At 37.6% G+C, this 19,684-nt stretch overlaps 1 protein-coding gene across 6 annotated transcripts in view; it reads right to left on the bottom strand.

Moving 5' to 3' along the window:
* Window positions 1-1,823: 1,823 nt before the first annotated feature.
* Window positions 1,824-19,684, bottom strand: part of CD274 (CD274 molecule) — a 32,519-nt gene continuing 14,658 nt past the window's right edge. For 2 of the 6 annotated variants that reach the window (XM_001140705.6, XM_063788736.1), the window contains 6 exons: window positions 16,195-16,260; window positions 14,940-15,281; window positions 9,195-9,482; window positions 6,704-6,811; window positions 5,481-5,540; window positions 1,824-4,473 (listed from right to left, as the gene is read on the bottom strand). In XM_001140705.6, the coding sequence (XP_001140705.1) occupies window positions 4,451-4,473; window positions 5,481-5,540; window positions 6,704-6,811; window positions 9,195-9,482; window positions 14,940-15,281; window positions 16,195-16,246 (873 nt within the window). In that variant the 5' untranslated portion in view covers window positions 16,247-16,260 and the 3' untranslated portion in view covers window positions 1,824-4,450. Of the gene's footprint in view, window positions 4,474-5,279; window positions 5,541-5,567; window positions 6,812-9,194; window positions 9,483-14,939; window positions 15,282-16,194; window positions 16,261-19,684 lie in introns of those variants that run through there. The other 4 variants (XM_009456283.5, XM_063788737.1, XM_009456282.5 and 1 more) reach the window with 4 other exon arrangements.

Genomic DNA, 19,684 nt, shown 5'->3' on the forward strand with positions numbered 1-19,684 from the left:
AGGATTATAAATCTTGCTACTATAAAGACACATGCACATGTATGTTTACTGCAGCACTATTCACAATAGCAAAGACTTGGAACCAACCCAAATGTCCACCAATGATAGACTGGACTAAGAAAATGTGGCACATATACACCATGGAATACTATGCAGCCATAGAAAAGGATGAGTTCATGTCCTTTGTAGGGACGTGGATGAAGCTGGAAACCATTCTCAGCAAACTATCGCAAGGACAAAAAACCAAACACCGCATGTTCTCACTCATAGGTGGGAATTGAACAATGAGAACACTTGGACACAGGAAGGGGGACATCACACACCGGGGCCCGTCGTGGGGTAGGGGGAGGAGGGAGGGATAGTATTAGGAGATGTACCTAATGTAAATGACGAGTTAATGGGTGCAGCACACCAACATGGCACATGTATACATATGTAACAAACCTACATTTTGTGCACATGTACCCTAGAACTTTAAGTATAATAATTAAAAAAGTCAATTATATGTCAATTAAAAATAAAACTTAAAAAATATATTAGGCCTACTTGTGGCAGACAGGCACACGCTTGTAAAAGGGACTAGAACAAAAGTTTAATGAAAGCTTATGAACCATTTTCATATTAACTTTTCTATAATACAGACCCCTCAAGTGTCACAAAATTTCCATACCACCAAGGCAAGCCAGGAAGACTAGTTCTCCATATCCTTTCCTGATTAGGAAGGCCAGATATCTTGATGTCTAGCACCCACTTTTATTGCTTTGACTGCCCAAGGGCTAGCATAAATAGTGCATCGTCATTACTACTGAAAACATCCAGAGGCCAGGCACCGTGGTTCACACCTGTAATCCCAGCACTTTGGGAGGCCGAGATGGGTGGATCACCTGAGGTCAGGAGTTCGAGATCAGCCTGGCCAACATTGTGAAACCCTGTCTCTACTAAAAGTACAAAAATTAGCCAGGAGTGGTGGCAGGTGCCTGTAATCCCAGCTACTCGAGGGGCTGAGGCAGGAGAATCCGTTGAACCTGGAGGCGGAGGTTGCAGTGAGCTGAGATAGTGCCATTGCACTGCAGCCTGGGTGACAAGAGCAAAACTCTGTCTCAAAAACAAACAAACAAACAAAAGCATCTAGAGTCAAACACATATTCTTAGAAATAGCCATTACAATCCTTTAAGAGTATCTGATTCAAACAAGTGATAAAGTCTTTTAAAATGGAATTTCATGACTAAAATCTCACCGGATGACACATTAAAAGGTCTATACTGCCTTGAATGATAAGTTTTGTCATGCTTGTTTAAAACCACAGATCTATGGTCCTAACCATTGCTAGCCCTTAATCCTCAACTTGGCTTAGTTCTAGGTTCCTCGCTTTATTTTCAAAACTTGAAGATTGCAATACGTCTAGCTTCCTACACATTGGATTGCATACCCATTTACAGATCTGGGAAAAGTACTTTCTTAGAGGTAAGTCCCTTTGTTTCCCTATAGTTCTATTGGGTTCCACTCCTTCTCTCCCACCCTCTTTCCCTCAGATCTTCAATGTAGATGACAGGATTTTGACTCTTCTTGGTATGGTCCTAAAGGAAGCTGCTGAATGAGAGAGAATGAAAATTTTCAATACATTCTTTTTTAAAATAAAATCTTTTGATACTTTTTTCATTGTGCAGGATTCAAAAGCATGCTGTATAAAAACATGCTGTATAAGCAATGAAAAAAGAACTAGGAAGAAGGCTGCAAATATTCCAAGTAACTTTCTCCACTGGGATGTTAAACTGAACGTTTTATTAAACACAAAATAAACAAGAAAATGGACATGCTGGTGTACCAAGTAACAAAATAAATAAGAATATTTTATTAAATTAATGCAGGTACAAAAAGTGACAATCAAATGCAGAATTAGGTATCTCTGCCTATGCCATTTACGATGAAACATGAGACAAAAGGGATAAAGTGCCTTACAAATCCAACACCACAAGGAGGAGTTAGGACTTAGGAATAGACTGAGTAGACTATGTGCCTTGCTCAGCCACAATTCTTGCCTGTAATTCACACAAAGAACACAGTCACACAAATTACTGTACAAATGCACATGTACAAACAGATAACACAAGGAGCTCTGTTGGAGACACTGTTTCTTCAGCCTTGACATGTGGCAAAGCCAAGGTATTCCTTGTCATTGACACCAGAATATGGCCAAGAGGGAAAGGAAACTCTGGGATCTCCCAGGGCAACTGAATCTCAAAACCTCCAGGAAGCCTCTTAGGAGGGCTGTGTAGTGATGACAGCTGGTGGCATTCAAGGGTTCAAGCACAACGAATGAGGCTTTTCTGGCACAGGGTAGCTAGCAGTCAAGGTACACTGCCGGAATTTCCAGAAAGAAAATGTGATTTTGCAAGTACAGCATCAAAGTGAAGTTTATACTTGACAGAAAGCAGAAAACAAAAGTTCCAGATATGATTCTGTCATACAGAGTTAATAATAAGATTGCTTTTTAGGACTAGATTGACTCAGTGCACCCTGGAGAGCCCATGGGTCTCCTTTTGAGCAAACATAAACAAATCCAAACTCTGTCCTAGAGCAAATACTTAACAAATGGTGGTTGTCTAAATGTATATGTAGGACATATTTAACATATACTGAATCATATGAAAGATAATGAAAAGCTATGGGAAAGATAACTAAGAAACAAAGAAGGCATGGGTCCTCAGCCCTGGGAACTTCAAATTCATTCCATCTGCTATATAAGAAACACTAAAATAAATAAAAATAGCAAAGTACACAGCAGACATACAATGTGTTACTATTTAGGAAAAAAATTTTAAAAATACGTGCCTTCAACATACATTTCCAAATGTAGACTATCTTTAGAAGAACATATGAATAAAAGGCAGTAGCAGTTGCTTCTGGAAAGGAAACTTGAATGGCTTGGAGGATGAAGTGGAGATTTTCCAACCATCTCCCATGGGATCTTTTGAATTTTGAATCATGGAAAGGTATGAATTTAAAATTTAATGGCATTTAAATAGAAAAGACAGAACTGTTAAACAATACCAGACACTATATAAACAAGCATTAGATTATATGGCAAAGGCAAATCAGGAATAAATATAATGCTAGAAAAGGAATTCCAGTGTTATTTTTCAGGGTTATTTTAAGTACCGACCTCTCTTTGTAAATGAAAATTACTCTGATTATTAAGATGTTTAAGTATATCCAACTGTCCCAGACCACACTGGCCTATTTCCTCCTCTTGGCAACACTGCTCGGGTTTTCTCCTCACATCATCTTTATGCTATGACACTGGACTAAATTGTAATAATACATTTTCTTGTTAATCTCCTCATTATACTATGAGCTCCTTGAGGACAGGTACTTTGTCTTGCTCACATCTGTAGATTCAATGCCTGGCACAGTGATTGATAATGCAGGGGCACTTAATAAATGGTTTTTGAATAAATGAACTGCTTAAAGTAAAATATAGCTGTAAATTGTATTATAAAAGGACAGTGGGTGGCAGTCTGAGGTCTGCTATTTACTGGTTTGGGCAAGTTACTTAATCTGTTTGCTTCCTCAGCTGTGCAGTGGGTAAAATAATAGTGGTTATCACAACAGGGTGGTTACAGCGATGAAATGAGATTATGTGTGTAGGCTACCACATAATTGTAAAGCTGATATTTAAATGGAACAGATACTGCACAGACACTTGAGGTCTGAGAATAAGATTAGGTCAACCAGAGTATTAATGGGTTAAATAAAGGTGACATCCTATGCAACCAACGGTTTGATCTTTATGCTTCTAATGTGTACTTGTAGTTATGGAGGAGACCAAGCACCTTACAAATACTCCATGTTTTACTAGATGTGAGCAAATCATTAAGCAGCAAGTTTAGTTTGGCGACAAAACTGTAACATCTACTACAATATATCTTCAAAGGAAATCATTGACAACCACACTCACATGACAAGAAGACCTAACAGACTCAAAATAAATAGGAAAAACTCATACATAAATACTGTCCCGTTCCAACACTGAGACTCTCAGTCATGCAGAAAACCAATTGAGGCATTGAGTGGAGGCAAAGGGCACTTCTGCAGGAACTGACCCTCAAATTAGGGATTCTCAACCCGTCTCCCTAGGATGAGCAATGGATGATTTGCTTGGAGGCTCCTTGTTCAGAAGTATCCTTTCTCCCTGTCACGTGCGTCGATGAGCCCCTCAGGCATTTGAAAGTATCAAGGTCTCCCTCCAGGCTCCCTGTTTGACTCCATCTTTCTTCATTCTCCTCCTCTGCTTTCGCCAGGTTGCATTTTCAGTGCTTGGGCCTTTTAAGTCCTACATTGCCTGCATCCCACGGGCCCATTCCTTCCTCTTGTCACGCTCAGCCCTGATGAACCCCTAAACCACAGGTTGAGAATCCCTGCTTGAAGATCAGAAGTTCCAATGCTGGATTACGTCTCCTCCAAATGTGTATCTGGAGAGTGATAATAGTATATTAATTTCATGGGAAGTGGTCTGGGGAAAAAGTAACAAGAAATCTAATAAAAAACATAACTCATAGTTGCTGATATCATAAATGATAAATCTGAAATGAGAGAAAGCAGCAGGTTATATTTGTACCCAATTATCCTTACATGCTATCCTGGAAAACTCCTCAGTCCTGAGCAAATTGGGATGGCTTGTCCCCCAGCATGACCCAAACAACATTTGCTACTTAGCTTTACAACACAGATGATGCTATGGGCCACAGAATGAAACTTGCCTGAGCTTGTCCAGGTTAATTAGACTGCTTTAAACTTGGGCTCATTGTTAAGTTTGGTTTCTAACTACATTAAAAAAATTAGAAACCTTAATATAACTTTCTTCTTAGTTCAATAAACTGGATGAGGCTTTTCTGCCCTCCTTATAAATGTAAACATTTGTAGCAAAATGGATTGAAGCAGATGGGTTAAGAGTAAGGGTCTGTGGTTAGGCTAATGGCCCCCAAGCTTGATTTTTGTGATCAGCTGTGTGTTCTTGGGCACTTTACATTATCTTCTTGACCCTCTGTTTTCTCTACTGTAAAATGAGGATAAATTCTAGTATTTCTCTCTCTCTCTCTCTCTTTTTGGTAATGGCAAGGGGTGGGGGATTAAATGAGATACCGTGCATGGTGCAATTAACATAGTATTACAATACTGACACACAATATTTTAGAATCAATTAATTATCCATCCACCTAAGTCATCCTTGTCCCCTGCTGCAAGGAGCTGCTAGGGTGCAGGGCAACAGAAGATTAGCAAAGAGAAGCTGACTCCTTCCCCTTCCCTGCTCCTAAACCTCCTCAGACGGTGGAGGAGTTCTTGTATTAGCTGTGAGGCAGAGGGGAACCAGCATTCTTTAAGAGGAGAGGAGATTATGACTGATGGATTTCTCTTTGTTATTGCTTTAGCTTTTTGTTTCCTTTGCCTTTTACTTCCCAATTCCTTCTGATATTCTTACCACTTTGCTTCTTTGAGTTTGTATCTTGGATGCCACATTTTTTCACATCCATCATTCTCCCTTGAGAAAAAGAAATCATTTTTATTTGCATATGGCACAGCTCTACATCCCATACAGTGACCCAAGTTTAAATTTCAAGTTCTGTGAAACATTTGTAATCCCTAGGAAGTCTGGTGGACATGCTTATTCCACAGGCCCCAACTTATGAGGTTAATTAATTCAATAGTGTAGGGCACATGCTTTTGATCCTAGATTTTCTTGAGGAGTATACACTTTTCTTTTTCATCTTTTCCCAGAGATGAACCAAATTCTGAGGTATTTTAATATCTATTGATTTCTGTCCATTTCTACTGCCAACTAATCTTTTTTTCCAGAGAAATATTCAAAATGCAAGCTGGCAACAATTATTTCTTTGTGCAAATCAACTCCATCTCAGGATCTTACTGTCATTGAAACTTGATCCTCATATTCTGGCTATCTCAGTCCTGTTAAGAATATAATTTTTGGAAACAGCTTATCTCTACTCTCTCAGTTAACACTACTTTCCCCCATGTAAGGGGTTATGGGGAATTTTTCAACGACTATTGGAATCCCCTTCCATATTCCACTTCCCTATTTAACATCAGACAACTCTATACCGTCACTGGATCTCTTGGTATACTTCTCTAAGTATTGGAGGAATTATTTACTCTGAATCATCTTAAATGGGAGGAAATTATTTGAATATACTCATTTGCCTGGATTTTAATTGTTCCCACAGGTAAATGGAGAAATGAACACATGCCAATTATGTAACATCCTCTACCAAAAATTATGCAAAATACTCTATGGTAAAAATACTACAGTTCTACAGAGGAACTATTTTTATTACTTAGGGTACCCAGAAACCAGCTGGTTGCAACTAATGCAAGACTAAAATGCAACTGAAAATGACGGGCATTTTAGCTCTTTCTCTTCTGTAAGTCTGTGGTTATTTTCATGATAGAAAAAAACTGTATGACACTGCATCTTCTACCTCCATCCATACCCATTCTCCTGCCCCTCACCCCTTACACTTCATTTCCACCCAGTGATCCCACTCAGCTTCAATATAATTGCTGTTGAACAGTGGAATGCCTTTGCACCACCTTGCAGAGGTTAAGTCGGGTTTCCTTGCAGCCATGATCCAATCCTCACCCCTTCCTCACCCCCAGTGGAGACCACTGCAATTAAGGAAATACTACCTTTTCTTAAACAGAAGATGAATGTCAGTGCTACACCAAGGCATAATAAGATGGCTCCCAGAATTACCAAGTGAGTCCTTTCATTTGGAGGATGTGCCAGAGGTAGTTCTGAAAAACAAAACAAAACGAAAACAAACTGACTAAAGATAAAATTTTGATGGGAAGGGGTCAGGAGAATAGTCATCCTTGAAGTTTAGTTTAGCTTTAGGATAATTTTCTTAAATGCCAAAGTTTGAGTGGCTGGAATGGCGAGATACCTTTGTTAAAATGGGAACAGCATGGAGAAGTGTGAGAAGCCCAGGCTTTGAAAAGGTGGTGCTGGGGCTAAATTCTGCTGCCCTTAACCAGTTTTGAGGTCTTGGGCAAGATACTTAACCAGTGTACAAAATACAAATGCTAATACGTTTCTTGTGAGGCTAATATTTATAATGTGCTTAGCACGGTACCACATGGAGTGGCTGCTCACTATTAAATGGCGGCCTTGATTATTTCACTTCCTCTTGCTTTTTTTTTTTTTTTTTTGAGGCAGAGTCTTTCTCTGTTGCCCAGGGTGGAGTGCAGTGGCACAATCTTGGCTCACTGCAACTTCCGCCTCCCGGGTTCAAGCAATTCTTGTGCCTCAGTCTCCCGAGTAGCTGGGATTACAGGTGCACACCACCACACCCAGCTAATTTTTATATTTTTAGTAAAGGCAGAGTTTCACCATGTTGGCCAGGCTGGTCACAAACTCCTGACCTCAAGTGATCTGCCCACCTTGGCCTCCCAAAGTGCTGAGATTACAGGCATGAGCCTCCGCTCCTGGCCCCTCTTGCATTCTTTAATATAGAAGCTAGTAGCCTACAGTACATGGCAGAGATGGTCCACAGTAGAACATGGAAGGCCAACCAGCACTGCTAAGGAGCTCCCACCTCCTCCTATCTGTCATCATGATTGGAGGCCAATGCTTGTTGTCTTATCTTTCTCTGCAGTTTGAACATCTCTGGACAACAAGCCATTAGTATCTCTTACTAGGCTCCTTGTCTGGGGTACCATGCAGGAGGAAAGGGGGTCCCATGGCACACAGATGTTCAGAGGCTGCTAACTCCCACCTCTCACCCTTAGTCAGCTCCTGCCTGGCTCAGCTCTCCACTGAGCCCCATGATCCATCTTTGACTACCCAGGTGAAACTTTAAAGACACAACAACAGCCAGCTTTTTCCGTAACTTACAGTTTACAATGCCTGTTCATGTATGTTTTATTTCAGTTTCAGAACAACTTTATGAGTTAGGCATGCCAGGGATTTAAAAAAAAAAATCCCCAATTTACAGATGAGGAAACAGACTCAGTGCAGTTAGGTGAGTTACTGTAGGCCACCCAACAAGTAAGTTGTCATAAAACAGCTTTTAAATGGCAGGAACCCACTAATCTAGCTTTTACTGAAAGCCAGTTCAATACCTGAGGACTCGTACCCCAGTAAGAGCATCCCCATCATTTTCTAAAGTTTTTTTCCCCCTCCTTCTGTTCACAACACCGTCCTGGATTATCTTTTCCTATTGATTGACTTTTCTATCTAATTTTTCAGTTGTTTTTGCTGAAGTACGTGGCATTTTCCTATCAACATGTATTGGGGGAGGGGGCAGTGAGAAGCTCTTCTCAGAATATCTTTGTGTTTATATTAAATATCATGCTCACTCGCCTCACTTTCTTTCACATTCTGAGCCTCTCATCAGACTCTGTCTCCCACCCTACCTACTTCTGTAGAGTAGTGAGATAAAAAAAAAATAGTTGAATTTGTGCAGGCAATGGTCTCAAATAATTTTCATACACTGTTGCTAATCTGACCCTTACAATAACCTTGCTCAGTAGATTATAATCCTACAGGGAAAGTGAAGCACACAGAAGTCTAGTAATTTGCCCAGGGACACACAGCCTCATGTTCTATGCACTAAGCAGACTGCTAGAGTTGAAATATTGTAGACTACCTTGGGAGAGGCACAGGGGAGAAAGGGTCCCTCATGTTTGGCATAAGATAGAAAAATATGTTCCATTTATTTCCTGCCACCCTGGAAAGAGGGAAGCAGCTCTGATGTGCCAGGATTTGGATTCCTGAAACATGGCCTGAATTGAGTATTCCTCTCAGGTATTCCCCCAGGTTTCCCGGCTATGAAAGCATTTCCCACATGGTGTTGGATTGCCTGTTTTTTATTTGTTTCTTAGTTTTTTATCTGTTTCCTGAAGAGTGTGAACTGAGTCTTATTATTCTATGTGTATCCAATGAGTACTACAATGCATGGAACAAAAGGTATATTCCATAAATATCTGCTGAATGTTTACTAAGTAACAATATGGTTTGGATGAATGGAGGTGAGGAATTAGGATACATTTTGTAAATATAGTGTTATTCATCATTCATTTATTCAACAATCACTGAATGACTATGATAGGCAGACATCATGCTAGGTGCTAGGGGACAGTGTTAGACATATTTTAATGGACACATTCAGAATATTACCTGGGATGACCAATTCAGCTGTATGGTTTTCCTCAGGATCTAATCTCCTAAAAGTGCAGTAGAAAATCTCATTAGTTGTTGTGTTGATTCTCAGTGTGCTGGTCACATTGAAAAGCTTCTCCTCTCTCTTGGAATTGGTGGTGGTGGTCTTACCACTCAGGACTTGATGGTCACTGCTTGTCCAGATGACTTCGGCCTTGGGGTAGCCCTCAGCCTGACATGTCAGTTCATGTTCAGAGGTGACTGGATCCACAACCAAAATTCTTTGGTTGATTTTGTTGTATGGGGCTAGGACATAAACAAAAAGAAGTCAGGGCTTTTCCTGAGCACAGAACTACGTACATAGCTTGATGCTGTCCACATTAGAAAGAGTATCAATGCAGGCTGGTTCTCAGAGGGATATGCTTAATGTTCAGATGCCTCAGCCGTGGGGAACACCTGCTAGCTCTGTCTCAATTCAGTTCAAAGTTGGGACAAGTTTGGGTTAATAGGAATGACTATCTTTCTATAAAAATCATGTTGGTACATTTATTGGGCTCAAACAAAATGTAAAGATTAATTTACACTAAAATCCCAGACTTCACCACTATGTATATATCCATGTGACAACACTGCTCTTGTACCCCTTAAATGTCTACAAAAAATAATTTAAAGAGAATTATCTTTAAACCAGAAGTCTTTCTATTCAAATACAAAATATCCCTCTCCATTTGTTCAGGTTTTCATATGTTTCTCAGTAAAGTGCTATACTTTTTACATAGGGCCCCATTTCTTCTTAAATTTATTCTTGGATATTTTATTTTTGTTGTTATAAATCCGTCTTTATAAACATGAATCTCTCCAGCTGGTATGCTTTCTTTTCTTAGACTTCAGTAAACAGAAAACCTGATTTTGATGTGTCATTCACTTTTCTGATTTGAAGTCAATGATCAGAAATTAGATATGAAAATACATAGTATTTCATCTGTAAACAGTGAAATATGTTCCTGGTGATACTTTTTAATGTTTAAATTTGTTCTTTATTGTAGAAGTTTTAAATTTACAAAAAAGTTGCAAATATAGTATAGAGTTACTGTATACTCCTTACCCGGTTTCCTCTATTGTTAGTATCTTACATTACCATGGTACAATCGTCATAACTAAGGACATTAGTACATTATTAATAACTAAACTGCATAATTTATTCCACTCCTCCAGTTTTTCCCTAATATCCTTTTTCTGTTCTGGGATGCTATCTAGGATACCACATTATGATACTTATGTTTTAAGCTTTTAAATGCTGGCTATTTTAATAAATCATTTAAGTAATTATGCTCAAGGAAGAAAGTTTGATTCAATTTTAGATCATTGGTTTGGGACCCTTTCAGGATTAAGATATGTAGTTTGCTGACAATTCTAGTAGATTGTTTAGTGCATCTATATAGCATAAGAGCTTTATTCATGTTTATTCATTACAAGTACATTAACATGTTCTTATTTTGTTGGTATAATCTTTTTTTTACTCCTAATACTATAGCGTAACCACTAATGATCTAGAGCCTTAATTCTCCATTCCTTTACCAAGGACAGCAATAGATTTGTGAGGTAATTTCTTCACAGAGAGTTAATACAAAACAGCTAGGATCAAATGAAACTGAAATAAATAATGAGTGATGTTTTGATACTCCTATATCAATGAAACCACTACCAGTGGAAACACTGGAAATCAATAAAATTATGATTTCAAAACACAAAAATAATAGTTCTTATGCGTGGGTTGCTTTGGGGTAGTTACGGATTTTCAAATTCTCTTATCTAATTTTGACTAAACTAACCATCTTACAAAATTAAACAACTAATTAAAAAGTTTCCCACAAAGAAACTGAGGACTGAAGATAATACTAATAATTCAAGCACAACCCAGAGGAAACAGCAGAAGTGACACTTTTTATCGGCCACTGTATGAGGTGGTAAACAGTAAGTACTTAATTAGACCTCACAGTGTTATATAAAAAAACACAAACCTCAAGATTATTGACACCATCCACCTTTGTTAATGATAAAGTTCACCCTAAGGTATATTATGCCTTGACATATTAGCTAATGATAGTGAAGCACCACAATTAGTAAACATTGAAAATATTGTTTATTAAATTTTTATTTCAACCTCTTAAAATGTCTATTTTTGTACAAATGTCTATTAGGTTGAACCAGATGTAACTGGTAACATTCAACCTTTTTTTGCTCTTCAAAAATGGCAATTTCTTATCGTACAACTTATATATTAACAGAAAGTAAATTTTTTATAATTACACACAAATGTGCATGCACAAACACACAAGTTTAAAATGTTTTACAGATGAGGTGAGTAATCAAAATTTTTTGCAGACCCCTGGTTTACTAGATCTAGAACACTATACTAATGTTGGACAATCAAAACCAAGAAAAGGTCATGATAGTTTTGAAGTCAACATATAACTTGATACATACACCAGAGGTACAAATATAGGCAATAAAAAGTGATTATTACGGGCCCAGACTTCAGAGCTAATCTGCTTGGATTTAGAACTAGCTTTATCATTTTCTAGGCTGGGTGAATTTGGGCAAATTACTTAATTTCTTTGGACCTCAGTTTCCTCATCCTTAAAATGGGAATAATACCACTTATCATGGAATCAAAGATTCCATCATTGAAAGACACACTCGGATTTCAGACACAATAAAATACGAAAAATACTCATGTTACATGATGAAGCACTTACCCCCCAGAGTCATTTCCAGGAGGAAATGAACTAATTTAGACAGAGTGTTCAGTACAGGGCCTAACACACAGAATAAGCAAGTGCTAATTGTAGTACGCGATAGTAGCAGTAGCAGAGCTGCTCCTCTTCCTCCTTTTACTGCTGCTGCTTCAGTGTACCCTTTAGAAGCTGCTAACAGTTCCTGATGAACAGTCTTGGAAATAAATTTTCACATATCCAAATCTGTTCATGTTTCCAAAATTTTAGGCTAATCCTATTTGAGGAAATCATTCATTCATTGACTCAACAAGTATTTTTTTGTGTGCTCTTTTCGTACCACCACTCTGCTGTACATCAAGCCCTGGGGATACAGCAATATTATAAAACAGGCCCAAATCTTTGTGCTTGTGGAGTTTATATTCTAGGAGGAGAGAGACAATAAACAAAATAGCAAAGTATGATATGATATGCTACACAATATACTAGATAGAGATAAATGCTACAGAGAACACTTAAACAGGGCTGGGAATTTTGGGGAGAGATGGGGTTGGTGGGGAATGACAGCAGTTGATTTGGTCCATATGATCCAAATAGCTTTATCGGGACAACTATGCAACACTTTGATCTTTCAGCTGCCTAATCTCATTGAAGGTTCTGAAAGTCTGAATGAACATTTCGTTTTCCCTGCTGTTAGGTTCAGCGATTAAAGAAAAACACTTTTAATTGAAAGTTAGAGGCCGGAGAGTCTGGCATTTAAACTCACAAACAAGAAAGGTGCAATAACACCCAAAGTGATAGTGATAATTGAGTGAATCCAAAACTAAATTCTTTCAAATTTCAGTTTTGAAATGTTTCACCTTTAAAATACCATGGTGAGTAAACTCCTGTGGGGAAGCTATGTTACCACACATTTGCTGTGATGGGAAGTGAAGTTCAACAGCATTACTGTGAAATCATTTGCATATGGAGGTGACTCAGGAGTTCTACTTCCCTGAGTTGGGAAGCTCCTGCAAGCCAGCTACCTCATTTCCATTGGAGACACGGCCTCAGTGCGAGTGAAGCTTGGTGGTTGCCTTGTTCTAAGTGCAGAAGGTTCAGACTTTTGGTATAGCTGAACTCAATCCCAAAACCACTGTATGCAAATGACAAGATGGTTTGGGACTAGAATGCCAATTAAGTAATTTACAATACAAAATGGAATTGTCAAACAAATCAGGTCCTCAAACCTCGTTGGTCATTTGCTTTGCTCCATGAAGAACTCCCCCTTGGAAAAACCATCAGTGCCAGAAGGTTTCCTATTGTGTTGATCCATGGCAAAGGAGACTGCAGATACACAAGGGATATTATGGAGCCCAGACGACCTGAATAAAACCCTTCCCTACTACAAGGACAGCTGTCCCTTCCCTACACACTCCCTACAGGCTGATGAGAGACCTTCTTTGGAAGCAGAAACTTATACTTTATGCTGCCTTCTTCCTGACTGCCAGGATTATACTCTTCCTTTCCATCCCAGATCTAGCAATGCTGTTGATGAGGCTACGTCATGATGATTTCTTTAATACCTTGGAACACAGTAGATGCCTGATATTTGCTGATGGACTGGAGAAAAACTGAAAGTATAAACCACAACATCTCAAGAGATGTCGTGAATGGAGAAGCATATGGTAAAATATAATGAAAATTAAATCTACTTTACAAGTGATATGTTCTTGACAATAGTGGCATTACCTGAGCCAGAATCAGGGACCAGAAATACAACATAAAACTGATACATTTCTCTTAATCCCCACATGATTTTGTTTTTGAGTTTATAGTTATCAGTGGTCATTAATTAATAATTGATCAGTGATCAGTGACAAATGTAAACTTTTTCTACTGGTATTGTTAGCCCTCAGATTGATGGTAGTTAGCCCAGGAATGCAAAGACCAAGGGGAGATGATTTAATTCTAGTCAAATATTAAAAGGTCATCATGTAAATGAAATAATCCCAAGACTACAACTAGAGGGGCAGATTTCAGCTTACTATTAGGGAGTAATTTCAACAGGATATGGAAGGGATATCCAAATGGCAGGGAGGCCATTGTGGGATATGACAGGGACGCCATTGCAGAAAATATATGAACAGAAGATCCTCTGGGGGATTTTTGTTCTTTGTGGGAGTTTGGATTAGCTGCTTCTGCCTGGGATCCTTTCAGCTCTCAATTCTGTGAAACTCACCAATGAAAGCAGAGGTGTTTTCCTTTACTTAGCTAGTGCCAACACAAAACTTTGAACTCAAGTGACCTGATAACATAACTGTGGGTCAATACCGAGGAACTGACACTCCTAGTTCCTTTTCAATTCTCCAAGACAACATCAGTATAGATTTTCAAGATGAATATATGCCCAGTAAGTATGGCTTATACTGTAGTGGAAGAATAGGTTCTTTTACACTTAATATGATTATTTTTTGTCTTCATAGGGTGACTTCAAGTCTTTTTTAATGTGAACCTTACAGTGGGGTTTGTTCTGAATATATTTATTTGCATTTGATATAGGGAGGCTCAAAAAAGGAAAACTGACAGACCTAATAAAATAAAAAAATAGTAGTTGAATAAAAAAATTTCTGGAGGGACACACAAATAATGGTTACTCTCTTTGCATGCCATGGGAGATAGTGGTGAAGGGAGGAGGGACACTTTTGCAATTCATTTGATCTCTTCCATAGTATCTGAATTATTTGCAAGTATATGTATTCCATTTGTAATAAAAAAGTAAAGACTAGAAATTATTTTTGGAAAACTGTACATACTGTAGAACATGGCTCTGTGTTGTTTGTCTCTGGATTTCCAGTGACTATCAAATAGGTGCTCAAGAAATGCTAATTGGATAATTATGTGAATGAATTTATGAATTGAATGAATGAATGAACAGACTATGCTGTTCTGTTTGAGAATAAGTATGGACTTACAAGAATGAAAAGTCTTCAACACTTGGAATATGTTTTCAATAAAGATCAGGCCTCTCATCTATAATAATTCTTACCATTGACTTTCACAGTAATTCGCTTGTAGTCGGCACCACCATAGCTGATCATGCAGCGGTAAACCCCTGCATCCTGCAATTTCACATCTGTGATCTGAAGTGCAGCATTTCCCAGGGAGAGCTGGTCCTTCAACAGCCGGGCCCTCTGTCTGTAGCTACTATGCTGAACCTTCAGGTCTTCCTCTCCATGCACAAATTGAATAATGTTCTTATCCTCCATTTCCCAATAGACAATTAGTGCAGCCAGGTCTAATTGTTTTTCTACTGGGAATTTGCATTCAATTGTCATATTGCTGCCATACTCTACCACATATAGGTCCTTGGGAACCGTGACAGTAAATGCTAAAAAGAAAGAAGGACAACCTTCAGAAAAGGGAAAATTCCTCGAAACATTTACAAAATTGACACAGCGTTTATAAATCACTTTATCTGGTCGGTTATGTTATCATTATATTTAAGAACTTGCTAAACACATATTTTATCCAATGGGCTTGAAATATGTTTTGGGACACTATATCTCATGCCGAGACACAGTGTCCCAATAGCAGAATAATAAAATTAGCTAAACAAGTTGCCCCCACAATTTATAAACATATATTACTGTATAAATATTATATGGAGATGGAGCCCTTACAACCAGGGAGACTTGGTTTCATGTAGACATCCCCAGAATGTCCTTTGACAGGACACCTATTTGCTTCCTACATAGAGGGAATGGTAGATTCTAACAGTCATCTCTTTTTACTTCCCTAAACTTTTGATCAGTTTTCTGGCAAGGAGTACATTGGTATGGAGTTGAGGAAAGACCACAGGGTGATGCCAGTACTGTGTTACCCTGACATTTTCCATGTATCCTACAATTCTTCCTTAGAGTATCCTCATCAGGAAAGGCATGTCACAGAGCAACCAAGACTGAAAGATCAAAGGATCTTGGCCTTGTTGAAAGCAAACAAATAAATGTATACATACAGGCCATTTCCCCAGATATTTTCAGTAGTTAACCGTGGGAAATGGGTAATAGATTATTTTGTGTCTTTCAATTTGTCTATATTCTCTATATTTTTACAAAATGACACAGGTAACTTTATCATTGCGTAAAGTAGAAAGAAGACTTTGCCATTGTGTAAAGTAGAAGAAAGAATAGAATGTTCTCTCTATAAGAAAATTGCATGCATTTTAAATTATCATTTTAGTTTTAAACTCATGGTTAAAATATTTAAAATATAGAACCTAATGGAAGGATTTGGTGTCTTACCGTTCAGCAAATGCCAGTAGGTCATGAATATAAAGACAGCAAATATCCTCATCTTTCTGGAATGCCCTAATTATGGAAAACACGAAAAGAAGACTGCTTCACTTAATAATTAAACATACAATATGACAATATGGGACTTGGTGGTTCTAATTGAAATAGTCTTCTAATAACCAGTCATGATTGACTTGTAATTGTGGAAACCCAACAGGGAATTGGAAGTTCAATATCTTCATTCCATTGCCCACAGCCACATAAATGAAAAAAGTTACTAAAAGATGAGAAGTTTCAAATTTATTATAGTTACAGGCCGTGAAAAAAATCTGCCCACTCAAAAGAAGCCAAGAAGATAATATTGCACCAAATTCCTCTCAATTATTTCATGTTTTTTCTGCATTGTAACATACCTAGTAGAACCTGCCCTGTACAAAATTTCAGAGCAAGGAGAATCTGACTTTTACTTTTCCAACCTGTCAATGCTTTTTCCCCCTACAGCTAAATACTTTCATCTTACCCTTTAGCTTTTCAAGACTTCCACTTCACTGTCTCAGCCATGCTAGTCCTCCTTCAGGTGCCATCCTTCAAAATCTCCTCTTCTGCCCCTCTCACTTATTCTAAATTATAAATCTATTCTCTCAATAAACAGATTCTTCTACTAACAGTGGGGAGTGGGAAGGGGAGAGAGTTGGATTTGACTAATTCATACTAAGATATGAATGACTCACAGCCACTCTTCCAGAGTATCTGCCTAGATTCTATTCTTCATTTAGTCATCCTGCTTGAAATGTTACTAATTATTTCGTTTAGCAAACACTGATTGAGCACGTCTTCTGTGCTAGGCACTATTTTAAGCATGAGGAATACGGAAGTCAGCGTGAAAGAAAAGTCACTCTCCTTTTGCAGTTTATGTTGAAGTAGGGGAGTAAAAGATTTATACTCTATTTCAGCCAATCTGTGCATTTATTAATATTTTCTCCCTCTTCTGTTATACATATATTTACAAACTTTGATAAGAAAGAGGTAAGTTTTCCCTCTTAGTGCCTCTCCAATCTTTGTATACAGACATGAACTCACAAATGATCAACTAATCAATGCCACATATATATAAGACAGGAGATTAATGTTCCTAATATATAAATAGCTCCTAACAATCAATAAGACAACTATACAAACTACACATAACCCATGAGGAAAATAAGTGAAAGGTCATAACATATAGTTCAGAGAATAAGAAATACAGGTGACATGTAAACATATGAAAGATGTTCAATCTCACAATAAAAAATATAAGATATGAAATACCATTTTCACTTATGAGCTTGACCACAATTGTAAATATTTCTAATATTTAGTGTTTGTGAAGATATGAACAAATAGGCTTTCTTACCCACTAATGGGAGGATTTTTTTTTTAGGGGGCACTTTGATACTTCCTATTACAATCATAAATGCGGATGTCATAAGACCTTTCACCCTCTCCTAGAAATCTATCCTACTAAAACAAACACACACACATATATATATGTGTATATATATATATGTCTGTATATGTAAAGGAAGAGCATTGCTCATAACAGCAAACTGAGAATATCCTAGATTGTCTAAGTGGTTAAATAAATTTTGGTATATTCACAAAATATAATACCATTAAGGACTGAATTCAGCATATGTACATGTACTGATTTTGTAAACACATAGAAAGTAAGTTGCAGAACACTACATGTAGCAGAAATCCACTTTTGCTGAAAAAAAAAAGTGTGTGTGTGTGTGTGTTTAGACACAGGAAATGTCCAAGATATTGACAGTGATTATATTTAGGAATTAAATTAGAGGGAGAACAGGTAGGTTTCACTCTTTATTGTTTTTAAAGGGAAAAAAGGAAGGAAAAGACAGAAAAAGAGAGATGAGATTATGGATTTTTTTTGGTGTTCTGTGTCCAAATTTCCAAGTGAAAGAATGTTTTATTTTTAGTATCAGGAAAAAAATAAAACCAAAATTTCATGAATCACTTCACCTTGCCAAACCGTAGAATGTTTAGCAGACCAAGTGATATAATGGAAAGAACCCCAAAATGGAGTCCAAACATCCAAACTGACGTAGAATAATAACATTCGTTTATTTTTTATGTTTTTTTCTTTATTATTAAAGTAATATAATGAAATTACAGAAAATAAGAAAAGAAGGGGAAAATCCCCTACTGTTTCATCACTCTCACCCAGGGAGCATCTGGTGATGCCTGGAAACATTTTTGGTTGTCAAAATTGGGCTGGTTGAGGGAGGACTGCTGTTGCTATCTAGCGGCAGAGGCCAAGAGTGCTGCCAAACACCCTGCAGTGCACAGGCCAGCCTCCCACAGCAAAGACATACAGCCTAAAACGTCAACAGTGCCAATGCTGAGAAACCTTATCACCACTGTGAGCAAAAAACATTTCAGTGTATATCTTTCAATTTTTTTCCCTGTAATCTTTTAAAAAGTAATTTATAACCTTGTCACACATTTAATACCCATTTGTTTCATTAAAGCTTATGACATAAATATTGCCCATCTTACTGCATGGTATTCATAAGCATCTTATTTAACAGTTCCATAATATTTAATCCCTCTATTGTTAGGTATCAGATTGTTGCCAATTTTTAAAATATCATAAGTATTTGTGTGTTCAGCAAATATTCGTTGAGTGCCTACTGTGTGCCAGGGCCCCAGGCTAGGCCCTGAGGATAGATTTTCCCAAATAGTGTTGCTGATCAAAGAAAAAGAACGTTTTTCTGGTTCTCGACACATGTTGATAATTGGTACTGTTACACTGTATTTTCACCCATTGTTTAAAAAATATTATTTTTTTGCTAATTTGAAAGATCTGATCATTTTTTGGTCTGTTTATGTCACTGGTTTCTTATCAACCTATATGAGCCCTTAATGTTAAAAGATAAAAAGGTTAAGTGAAATAACATGAGTCATCATCCTCTTGCCAGGGTTAGGTACATATTTTTTTATTTCTCTCCTTTCTGCCTATCCTGTAGATGTGGAATAGCGATGGCATTCAGGCCTATGAGGTCACGTTTGCTAAAATGGGGCTGCAGCATCTATCGGACTATCTTTTCCTTGGGCCAGAGTTAACTGTACAGTTATAAAATATTACTTATAAAATATAAATATTACTTATAAAATATTTTATAACTGTACAGTTATAAAATATTAATGTGATATTTTATGATTATTGTATTATAAACACAAATTCACTTACTAGGCAGAAGAAAACTTAAAATACCCCTAATTCCAAGCAAAGCATTATAACCATATGGGAATAAAACAAAGGGACATTAAATCTAGTCATGGATTACAACTAATTTTGCCAATGTTTATGGCCTACTCTGGTGGAGTTCTTGTCCTTTAATGAATTTGGTTGAAATTTTTAGGAGTAATAAAGGTTTCCTGGAGGGTGATGGATTAGATCCAATATTTACTTAATTTCTCATCAAACCCTCTCTTCCAC

The sequence above is a fragment of the Pan troglodytes genome, chromosome 11, assembly GCF_028858775.2.
Source record: "Pan troglodytes isolate AG18354 chromosome 11, NHGRI_mPanTro3-v2.0_pri, whole genome shotgun sequence".
Lineage (NCBI taxonomy): Eukaryota > Metazoa > Chordata > Mammalia > Primates > Hominidae > Pan > Pan troglodytes.